At 36.7% G+C, this 13110-nt stretch overlaps 1 protein-coding gene across 1 annotated transcript in view; it reads right to left on the minus strand.

Annotated features, from left to right (window-relative positions):
* Positions 1 to 12605, minus strand: part of LOC139472709 (uncharacterized) — a 72366-nt gene extending 59761 nt beyond the window's left edge. Inside the window, exon 1 of the mRNA XM_071255176.1 lies at positions 12539 to 12605. Within this exon, the coding sequence (XP_071111277.1) occupies positions 12539 to 12579 (41 nt within the window). The 5' untranslated portion in view covers positions 12580 to 12605. The remainder of the gene's footprint in view (positions 1 to 12538) is intronic.
* Positions 12606 to 13110: the final 505 nt, after the last annotated feature.

Genomic DNA, 13110 nt, shown 5'->3' on the forward strand with positions numbered 1-13110 from the left:
CTGGACTTCTTCCCCATTCCAAAACAGTGGAATCTAATAAATGTCTCCTTTCTTTTAACCATCCTGCATTAAATGAGTTCTTCATTTTAACACATTAATAGAAGATCATATTTTCAAAGGTGATTTGGATGTTTAATGTCATTTACAAAAAAATCACTTCTAAAAAATCAATTCTATGTATTATTTACAAGAAAATCAATTTTTTAATAGAAAACAAACATTATATATTCAAATTCACCCCATTTGACAAAGAAGGATACCAGAATCAATCTGTGTGCTACAAAACATTCTGACATAAAACAGGTACATGTATACCCTGGGTGTAACCAGGGGACATCAAACCTTGTGCAGCAGAATACCCCATCTTGCAACAAGACAACTAATAATAATAACAGAAGATTAAACTCTCTGGTTCAGTGAGCTGGCTCAAGAAGAAAGTGATATTACTGTCTCCACTGTATTACAGTCATTAGTCACAAGCGTACAGGTAAGGGATGCCTAGCATAAGACCATTAACATATCCCTAGCAGTTTTATGTTAGTGGACATAAATTATTCACTCTGACAATATTGTGGAAATGTGTGTAAAGTGTTAACGTGATCGGAGTATTTCAAGCCTGAGCACCCTTATCTTCTATTTTGCAGAATATATTCCCAGGGAAGTCATTACAAGGATCAGATAAGGAGGAAATCAAAACATATACAGACACTTCAGTCTTAGAATAGTGACATTTGTCATGAAATATGTAGGAGGCAACTTGTCTTGTAGGAGCTTACTACGGTTATTTATCTACATTCCCATTCTCTGACATTGGAATCATCTGCTGTGGTTTCAGTGAACAGATAAGTGATGTATGATACAAACTATGAAGTTTGATATGTTTTCTGGAGCTGTCTATGTTTTAAAGTACACAGCCAAATAAGGTAATATTATAAAGATAGGAATGATCAAATTGAATTTTTTTTCATCAATAATTAATGTGTTATTATAAAGAATAACCAAAGTGGCAAAATAATTTCTTCATGCTGCTGAACAGACACAGCTAACTATTCATTATTATAGAAAATGTTGCCATCACTAATTTATACAGACTACTGATAAAACACATAACTATTCACAAAGATCACAAAATAAATTTAAATCAACTCAACTAATAAAAGAATACATATTTTAAATAATATTTGAATAATTAAAAACAAAAAACGTCAAAAGCATGCAACACAAATAGATGGAATTGTATATAATGTGAAAGTGAAAGTCAAGCAAAACAAAATTAATACAAAATTGGTAAATATTCTTTTTTAAACAAATTCTAAAAAAAAATACATTAAAAAGGTAAACTCAAAACACCAGAAACAATACATACCAAGAGTGCAACAGACAATTCCTCATGCAAATGCCCGAGCCAAAAAGCTACCTTGAAGGGAGAGATCCAAGTAAACTGGGAGGTAGCTGGACGTTCATCAATAAAACATGAGGATCAATTGATTTGGTGGGCACACTCTGGCCACGAGGCACCTGTCCTTGTAAGTTAGTGGACAGTGTAGTGGACAATGGTCAACGGATACGTGGAATGACAATGGCTAAAAATGGACTCATCTGCCCAAAAATCTCTAAGGACTCAAAATACTCTCCGGACAATGAGTGACCACTTGACCACTCGTTTGGTAACCATGGTTTCTGCAACACCAGCAATGATTGATTTTAGACTGCCAATCAATTTTTAATCAATGATATTTTGTTCCTTGCTAAAACAAACTCCTCCAAGTAGATTTTAGTTCTATGTCGCGAAGCTCTTAACAAGATGACCAAAACAAGAAAACAAGGGTTGGGCAGCTGACCAATCAAATTGCTTTTGTGGTGGTCAGTTGTGGCCGAAGCAAGACCACTGGGCAGCTGGGCTTAGAATAAAACAATGCCCCAAAATACAAAGGAAATTAGCAGCTTTAAGGCGGTATTTAAACCATCAAAACCATCCTCTTGTGTGGATGACAATCAGAAGAATGGAGGTGTGTAGATTTATTGACACTGGTCGGAGAGGTCACCTTTCTATTAAGATGATGCTATAATCTATCAGCTCGATCCAACTCATGCCAAAACACCAAAAACATTAACACTCCGTACTTCTGCTTTCACGCCATTTTGAATTAATTTTATTTTAAAAGGGTTGAGGCTGAATGGATTGAATTTGAGTATTTTCAGTACAATAGGACAAGGGGTGACAATAAAAGACAGTGAGATGCACGTCTGGTATCTTTGCCGTCTGCCCCCGGACCGTCCAGAAGGCACAATACCAGAAAATTGCCGAGGGGATCCTATTTTTGCGGCGCGCTTCTTTATGTCAGAGGTCAGTGGGCAGATGACCATCTCTCCGGACAATACTGACCAATGGTCATTCAGCCACACGCAAAATGTTCGATTTACAAAAACCTCTGCCATGATTGACAAAAGGCATTTTCTATAAATAGAATTCATTAATTTTCATTTCTAAGGGATGGGCAGTGGTCATCCTCTAACAGATGAATCTAACTGTCAGATGTCCGTGCGCTTGACCATTCATTATCTCATTTCAAGCCCTGCTTTGTTCAAAAGGCTTTGTTGCCTCTGAAATTTTACAGCAATTAAAACTGATGCATCATCCTCACACTGCAAACTTTTCACCTTCAGCAAATTTAAATGTGAGAGTTTTACAGCCGTTTTGACGCTATGAACTCTCTCAAACGGAAAATGTGTATTTAGTCAAGAACGCTTTCATCTTAAATTCAACAGAGCAATAATGATATTCATCATGCATTATTAAGTACCATCATTGGCTAAATCCAAATAGCCAAGAAAGATTGAGGACTTTGACATTAATTTTCCTAAAATAGTTTTAGATGACAGATTTGATAAACACTGGTTCCAAAAGGACCCACATCCTAGCAAATTGTCAATAGCCCACCAAACCCCTTGTAATGTTAAACCATTGAAGTTTATTGGAAACAAGAAAACTGAGATTCTGTCTTGTTTTATGCAGGCTATTGTGCTTTTAATTGATGGTGGTGGGCTCACTGTAGCAGACATGTTAGTTTTCCTAAACTTCTAATTGAGTATATAACTTTAATTAAATATCTTAAACTGCACCAACCACAAATAGCAGCCGTGAATGTAACAAATGTGTATGTTTACTACAGGTTACCAACATTAGCACAAATTAGTGAAGTATCTGATAAATATCGAACATACTCCTTATTGGGTTTCACAGCAATCAACTTCTGTGCAATATTTTACCTAATTATAAATGAATCATGCAGTGCTTTTTTCACTGAATTAATAAAAATTAATGTTTGTTGCAAATAAATGTGTATTTCAATATTTCAAAATTGGATGTGCATTTACAAATGATCAGCAGATCAGACTACATAAGTTGGTTATATTTTAGAATAAAATTAACTAAATGCATCACAACTAAATTAATATTTAACCTAATCAGAGCCCTCCGATCTGTAGCTCACATGGCTAAATGTGTTCACACAGAGGAAGAGTGGGTTAAATGAAAACAACATTGCTGGGAGTCTTTATGCAAAGTAGAGAAGTAAATAATGTGAAATAAGAATGGATAATAACCATGACAATTCACTTTACAAGCCATAGTAGTTGTCATGCAAATTTTACTAACCGAAAAATGGGAATTCTGAATTTCTCTGTGTTCACAGAAATGAAGGATAGTCAGGTACTGATGACACAAACATTTACCAAGACTAAAGAAATTCTCTTCAAAACATATCAAGTATGTTTTCCTATGTACTGGTATATAGAGACTCTCCCCCAAGTGTGTTTTGAGATATATATCAAAACGAGTCAAAAAAAAGTTCAAAACCCTCTGGCTTGCTGACGAGTTTTATACCTTATTGGCAAGTCTTGATATATTTGTTTTCAGAAGACATTCAGGTAGTAATAACCAGTATCTTGATAGTAAAAAGTACAGCTAACCATCTTCAGTGGCAGAGAGATTAGTGATGTCATTTGATTGTGATGTCATGGTAACTGATGATATCACAATACATGTAGTCTGCAAAGTATTGTGCTGCAATTGATATCATGATTGATATCATGAGCATGCAATTAGAATATGATGACATGCATCAACCAAGTCAGCGAGCCTGACCACCCGATCCCGTTAGTCGCCTTACGGCAAGCATGGGTTGCTGAAGACCTATTCTACCCCGGATCTTCATGGGTGTCCTTGTAGTGATATTTCCTTCAAGATCTTGCTTGATGTCACCCAAGTGCTATCTCCTGTGGAGGTTAGTTTTGGATGACAAAATATAATTCCTTAAAATGTTTGTGTCATTAATTAAATATGCATGTTTTAACTGCTTCACAAAGTGTTGCACACTCGAACTCACTATCAAGGAAAATCCATTATTATCTCATTTCTCATTTTACATATAAATTTTCAATGTCCCATATGACAGCTCTTAATTCTCAAATAAACATAAAAGAAAAAGACCGTCTGAGACACCGCTCAGGGAAATTAATCAAATTAAAACATGGCATGGTCGCTATTAGTAAATAATATTTGCACATTTTGTGACAGTGTTAGGAACCGTACATACCATCTCCAGCGATGAACTGCCTTGTTCATAACAGTGAGAAGCACTTCTCTTTACTAATGGGATGAAAACTCTTTACATTAAGATGCTTTTGTTTGGTGGGGGGAGTCCAAAGCATATTGCTTGGACTACTACAGCAAACTTGTCTTGGGATATGGACAGATTTATCTATCTCTGATGTGTACTGCTGTGCCGTTTTCCTCCCCGGCTGTGCTGTTTATCACCCTCAGCTGGACAAAAATGTCTCTCAAGTGGGACAGTCTCAAATAATTACACTCACAAGGGAAGGGTTCTAATTTGATTGCTACAATATCATTAGACCTCTGGCTTCTGGGAAAATTGAACTGAAGACCAAATATTACTCACTTTTATTTTAGGAACCGTGAAAACAGGACTGGAAATCAAATTTAATGTCTTAATATGCTTAACCTACTCATGTGAAAATCAGGTAAGTATGTCATACATTGACAGGAGATAAATACATACTGTCCACATCTGATCATCAAGTAGCAGCATACAGCAGCGACAGTCAGGCTGTTCACGATAATTTACTCATAAAAGCTATATTACAAATATAGATATAGATACAGATACATAAGTACTGCTTTTGTGATGTAAAAGAATTCATGAGGCCGCTTTTGAGACGGATCTATAAAATCTCACCTTAGTGGAAGAAAATACACAAGTCTCTCCTCTACAATATTTCCTTGTCAGGGATTGAGAAGCACCTACCATCCCACCCACACTGAGAATGCAGAACATTGAACATTTTCTCCACAGATAGTTAAACCATGTCATTGTTTTCTAAGTAAGGAAATATTTAAAAATTTATCGGAGAATATCGGCAGAAGTTAAAGTTTTCTCTACAACTTCTCAGGGTGATGAACATGTAAAGAAATAAAGCAACCATTGCCATGACAGTCAGACATGACAATTCCAGTGATAATTTATTCATATCACCAGATTCATAAACAATGACAGTGTGAAAGACAGAAGTAAATTGTTCTGACTTGAATTGTATTTCTCCCCTGAGGATTTACATTTACTATTTACCAATGAGACATCTACAACACAAAAAACAAAAACCACCTCCCACATAAAAGAATAGATATTTTCTATTGATTCCCACAAACAAACAATGCCATAAAGTATTCATCTTCAACTATCCTGGACTTAGGTTCCAAAGAAATACACTGGACCGTAAATTAGCGAAGATGGTGATTGAACTTTGTCTAAAAGCAATTCTAAGCATCTTCTATTATTTAATACTATTCCTTCGAAGGCTTTCTACTAACTTATGAAGAAAACATGACAGATATATACATTAAGGTTACAGTACCAAGATCAGTCAATACTTCACCAAATTTAACAAATCAATATTGACTGAAATTTGACAGGTTGAGCGTATCATGAGAGTCAGTTTAAAATCAGTTTCAAAGAGAAAAGACCACAGGAATCCAAGTGAACAAAGGTATGAAGCAAGATGTTTCTGAGTTAAAATCATAATATACGCTCAAAACAATTATCCCATTGTGCAAGGAGGTCTCAAAATCTTATCCTCCATCCGCCACCTGGTGACAGATTGACTGACTTTACACATGTAAACACAAGTTAATTAGCAAGAAATGCTGTGTGTGATCTGACCGCCAATCCGAGGCCAATTAACTTTTCTGTTATGGATAGTTGCTTATATATATATATATATGAAATATACTGTTTACAAACATTGTACACACCTGGTACCATCACTATTTGATAGTGATTCCTAAACACATGCTCATGGTATAGTCAGAATCGTACACTCAAATCTGTTTTAAGAACAGATTTTTTTATGAACAAGAAGCGTATTGTCGCTATATTTCAGGTAATACTGTCTTCCTATGGCACATTTTCTTTTAATCTACAGTATTATGCTTTTAGGATAATGTTAAGATTAACATTACTTCAAATTATATATCACAAAATTTTGTTGTTAGATATTAAAGTATCCTTTTATTGGTTTCAATGAGAAACTAGCAGGCGGCCACACATCAGTAGTTTCCTGTGAGGTGTACTATCTATGGGGATGCATTACCATTTGAATGAGTGAGAGAGTATGAGTGAGTGAATTCCACCTGAGTGACATTTCTCTATACTGAATAGTGAGTGAGTATGGTTTTACGCCGCTTTTAGCAATATTCCAGCAGTATCTTGGCGAGGACACCAGAAATGGGCTTAACACATTGTACCCATGTGGACAATTAAAACCAGGACGACTTTAGCGAGACAGGAGAAAACGTTAACCACTAGGCTACCTCACCACCTAATTCTCATTCTCTAGGCTGTTCAGTGGGACAAATCTGTTGATGAAAACATGAGGAACATTCCATGATTCTTTGATATGACATATCTGACATTTATTAAAACAAAATGAAAACTGTGACTAATATCTTCTTTAAATGGGAAGTTTTTTGTTTGTTTGTTGTTTAATGCCACACTCAGCAATATTCCAGCTATATGACAGGGTCTGTAAATAATCGAATCTGGACCAGATAATCCAGTGATTGACATTATGAGCATCGATCCATGCAATTGGGATACATTGAAATGCATCAACCAAGTCAGCAAGCCTGCCCACCTAATACAAGGTTTTATGGACCTAAATACAAGGTTACACAAGTCCACTCGATCCTGTTAGTCACCTCCAAAGACAAGCATAGTCACCTTATACAGCAAGCATGGGTTGCTGAAGACCTATCCTAATTCAGATAATCATGGGTAGAAATGGGATGTAAGCATATGATAGAATCAGTTATGTGGCATCAACTTTGATGCAGCTGACCAAAATAAGCAAAGCAAAACATTTCCTAAATATATTGATTACCCATCAATTCCATTTCTAAACACAACAACATGTCTTAATTGACACTTTGATAATCCAATCACTTTATCTAAGTCAGTTTCTTTGTCTGACAAGGCAGAAATCTGTTTTCACTTTCTCTCCTGGTCTCTGTTCTTTGATATAGTCCTGGGGTATGATAGAGTACATAAACATGACATCCCAGCAGCCCCTGGGGAGCTCCAGCTAGTGGAAGCCCTGGGGGACTGATACGGGTTAGGGGGTGATGTAATTCAGGAGATAACATCTAGCCAGGGCCTGAAAAGTGAAACTGGCCAAATACATTCCTCACTCAACATGTATTTGCTGCCCCATCAAAGACACAACTGATAAACATGTGGATCTAAGCAGAGAGTGGATGCCGGGGTTCCTTACATAGGTTCTAGCTTAGCTATGGTTAACAGCAAGGCTGATGAACCTGCAGCTACAATCATTTATTGAAGGAAGTCAATAGAATACACTCCTTCTTTTAAAATATCAGGTCAGTTTTGGGGTATTAACTTTAATAACAGATAATAACATCATATGCCAGAAATGTTTTTTTGTCTTCAGATTTGTAGTATTGACAACCGATTTTCAACCTCACAAGGGGACAAACGATTATCAACCTCACAAGGGGACAAACGATGATCAACCTCACAAGGGGACAAACGATGATCAACCTCACAAGGGGACAAACGATTATCAACAACACATAGGGACAAACGATTATCAACCTCACAAAGGGACAAACGATTATCAACCTCACAAGGGGACAAACGATTATCAACCTCACAAGGGGACAAACAATTATCAACCTCACAAGGGGACAAACAATTATCAACCTCACAAGGGGACAAACGATTATCAACAACACATAGGGACAAACGATTATCAACCTCACAAAGGGACAAACGATTATCAACCTCACAAGGGGACATAAGATATCAACCTCACAAGGGGACAAACGATTATCAACCTCACAAGGGGACAAACGATGATCAACCTCACAAGGGGACAAACGATGATCAACCTCACATGGGGACACACGATTATCAACCTCACAATGGGACAAACGATTTTCAACCTCACAAGGGGACATAAGATATCAACCTCACATAGGGACAAACGATTATCAACCTCACAAGGGGACAAACGATTATCAACCTCACAAGGGGACATAAGATACCAACCTCACATAGGGACAAACGATTATCAACCGCACAAGGGGACAAACGATGATCAACCTCACATAGGGACAAACGATTATCAACCTCACAAGGGGACAAACGATTATCAACCTCACAAGGGGACAAATGATGATCAACCACACAAGGGGACAAGCGATGATCAACCTCACAAGGGGACAAATGATGATCAACCTCACATAGGGACAAACGATTATCAACCTCACACAGGGACAAACGATTATCAACCTCACAAGGGGACAAACGATTATCAACCTCACAAGGGGACAAACGATGCTCAACCTCACATAGGGACAAACGATGATCAACCTCAAGTTTTAGCAAATACCATAAAAGACACTCCGGAAATCCTAATGTTCTCTTGTAATCACATCTTGACATTTCCACAAATTTTGCTATTACTATTCCAGCAATTGGAAACCATAAATCATACAGAGCAATTAAATGCATGACTTGACTCTTTGATAGTCTGACAGTAGTAATTCGAATGTCAAAATGGTAGCTTACAAACTCTCCCCTCCAAGGATACTATCTCCAATGTACAGTATACCTCATAAGGGCCATGTAAGTTTCACCAACTGCCCTTACCAAGTATATGTCCTGAAACAGTGATTATACTGTATAGGAAGAAGCCTGCATGATCAATAGATGCAGTCAGGGCTGGGTTACAGGGTTATGTCATCACTATGTGAATCTTTTATCCGGAGCCAGATGGTGACTTCATTAAACCATGACCTTGCTTTGTTGTCAGCTCTATACGTCATACTTAACATAAACTCAAATTAATCTCGGATTTAATTGTTTACCAATATGTTTATAATGTAAAATTGCTTCCAGATCTGTTGGATTAATTTCCCAAACATAATTACGGGCATGTTAGAGAGGGGTCAGAACAACCCTAGCAAACTAGCAGATTAGATTACAGACTAAATTTGGGCCAGCCATGTTGTGCCTAAAGTTTCTGCCTTGGAAGTAGTAAACCATGAATAAAAAAAGATAGTTTTATTAACATTTCTATGTCTTTTGGATACTGGTAATCTGTGAAATCCTTGTTGGAATAGGCGACTTAATTTGGCTTTATCTGTTTAACAAATCTATTAAATAAATCACAAGAGCTACAACAGCAACTACAATTACAAATGGTCAACAACTTTACATGAAGGCAGAGTAGGATTTCAACTTTTGGCAAAGATGTGGGTGTGTACCTTTATCACCTATTTGTCAACACTGATACAACAACTTCTAAATCCCATATGAAGATATGGCCTTTCAGAAATTCAAATTTAAGTTGGAACCCATTTCTTGTAAAAGTAAGTTTTGCTCCTAATCGCATATGTACTACTCCTGAAGGTGTGGCTAAGACCTCAGCAGGTTGTGACTTGTTTTGTGTGTCCAGCTGATTTAGGGAACATCCAAAGGTGGACCCTCGTACTCTACTTATGTCTGACCAGTCACTGACCATAATACAATTATCTCATGAATATTCATGTCAACACTCTGCACACATGCGTTACTAATGTTTGTCAAATTGGTTGTCCACTTCATAACGAAGAGACATCACAGTCATGCTTTGGCATATACATATAATTGCTATGTTAAAATATACTACACTTTGTAAGTAGTACCAAGTACAAGCTAGGAACCTACCCAATATTTTTAGGATAGGATGAAAAAAGAAAACAAATGTGTTGTAAGTGTATAATTAAAAGTATACCTATATCCAACCCCTATCCATACCTGCTAGAAGTTTTGTTAATCCATATTAAAGAGGTTTCATTGAGAAACAGTATCCTTATGATCTTGATTTCTTTAGTGACTTTTATTTACTTTGGGTTTTCCTTTAGATTTGACTTTCACTCAAAATTGTCCACCTTATATTTACTTCTTATTATAAATCTGTTCAGCAATAACAATGTCCCCACCCAATGCCTGTTTTGGTCTACATTTACACTTAACATGGGATATTACTATACTGACCTGGAATCCAACAAAATTTATATAAAAAAAGCCTGATTATGTCGAGACATTATGTATATGACATGTCAAACAGGTTCTTGTTGGTTTCATCTTCAGTTTGAAATCCCATATCATAAAACATTAGTTCATATTATTCCATTTTTCTTTCATAAATTAATTGCAAATTATACAAACACACTTCTCTATGTTCTCCTACAGTTACTTTTCTTGCTTGTCACTTATTTTCATTACTTACAAAAAATAACCATAAAATGACACAACATTAATCATTAATACACTTCCATTAAGTTTTATTTTGAAGTCAAGTCAGTAATAAAGAAGGGCAAATGATCTGCTCCAGGCATTCAAAACGATACCTTCACCAAATGAAGTAACATTAGTCAAATCTAACCCACATGTTGTAAAAGAGTAATTTCGTCATCTGAAATGAAGCAGATAAAATGTCACAAGGATACGCTTTCACTTTCAAATGAACTTGTACAATGTAATTTTCCAACAGTGTTTGTACCTGTTATTATACAACCTCCACAGAGTACAACATCACAGTGTTTACACCTCTAGGGAATAATACCCTGTATAGTCAGGAGAGAACAATGAAAGCATGAATCTGAGTAAAGTTCTAGTTTATTAACAAGGAGTATTAAATGATTCCAACTTAACAGCTCATTAGTTTCATTACAAAGGATCCACTCAAGTTGTTACCTGAATAAAATGTCATCTTCATCAAATTGATGCACGTTTCAAGCAAAATATTTCAATTTTCTTTTCTATTGGATTAAATTGTTTTACCTCAAGTCCAATAACAGCGTTGATGTTTAGGTCAGAAGATCACTTTAAACAAGTGTGAAGAAGCCTATTTCATATTACTTAGGCAGCCTGACACTGTCATATAAAAGACTGTAAGTGTTAACAAGTCACAATATCTTCTACATGATTAGGATACCTTCACATGTCTAATGTTACTGGATATCAATACTAAATAGGATATAGCAGAATAAAGCCAAGACCAAATACATTCTCCTGTTTCACCTATGTTATATGTAATTGTATACCTAGGTGTTGGAAGGATTTTCACTTTATAGTGAAACTGTCGGTCATATCCACAAAACATGGTGTTAAAAAGGGGACCCTCCCCCTCATTAGGGATCAAAGGACTCAGTCATCCATCCTTCTCCACCCCTTTTTCCATCCCATCTCCCACCTCCCTACTCACCATAAAACAGATCATATAGTCAACTCTTTCATATACTGACCCTTGCATTAGGTTTAATACCAGCAGAGTTTCTATTAACTGACCACTGGACACTGGTAGTCTTGGAAACAGGTTGTTAATTTCAAATAAAATTTTATCATTTTCCCAGCTTTTGTGTCCATGTGTTAGGTAATTAACCCCTGTCTAGTGCTGTTACCTGACTTATGTAATTAGTTTCTGATATGGGATTGCTTTAATTTCATGCCAGGTGAGGATTCGGAGCTTTGTGCTTGTAATTTAAACCCTGGTCATCACATGGAGATCTTCAGCCAGATTAACTTAATCAGTCAAACATGCAATTTCAAACCCTCTTAGATTCTAACAAAAATTAGGGAAAAAGTCAATTTATTGACTAAATCTCAACAAATATTACATTCTAACAAGTGTCTTTTTCGGGAGTTTCTTAAAAGGAAACAAGTTTTTTCAAAAATACATTTTCTAAGATATTTCCTCTAAATATAAATATAAAACGTCAATGCCAGAAGAACTAATGATTTTTTTGAAAGCTAAAATGAAACTAATAATTTAATGTTGAACACAAAGTAAATTTATATGAAATGACCAAGGTTTAGACAATTTGAACTACTATATGCAGCTACAGTACATCATATGATTGAATGTTCTATAAATGATTATGCTAGATACCAACCTAATCCTATGCTGGCTGCATGGGCCTGTCTCCACATACATGATGCAATATGTTGTTCAACAGTGACAGGCAACAGTAGAGAAAGTACTTCGTTGAGGGGCAGCTTGGCTCGTGCCTGCCTTCCACAGCTTAGTATCAACAAGAACCTAGCTATCATTCACTACAGGGCATGCTAGAGTAACGCCACAGTATTGCAGAAATGTTGTAGTAGCCATGGGTCATTTGATTCACACAGGTCATGGGTCAGGGGTCAAACAAAGCGTGCCAGAAGTGTGCGGCTTTAAAACATCACTGTCTGATACTATGCGTGATAGTGTTGGATTTCTCCCCCCTCCTGGGCCCCTATCTCTCCGATTTAATTCTGGGACAATTACAGCCACCCCTCTCAGACAATGCTGCCCCTCACAATCCCCCCATCTCTAACACCGGACAGCCTCTGTCCAACCATCATGGCCGAAATCTGCAACTAAGCTGACCACTGTCCAAGCTGACCAGTGACAAAAGAAGTAATTAATAGCGACCCCTAACACGGGTGCTTGCTTTTCTATTGTCAACCCACTTGTCAGCACATC

The sequence above is a fragment of the Haliotis cracherodii genome, unplaced genomic scaffold (assembly GCF_022045235.1).
Source record: "Haliotis cracherodii isolate W230 unplaced genomic scaffold, xgHalCrac1.p SCAF_1, whole genome shotgun sequence".
Taxonomy (NCBI): Eukaryota; Metazoa; Mollusca; class Gastropoda; order Lepetellida; family Haliotidae; genus Haliotis; species Haliotis cracherodii.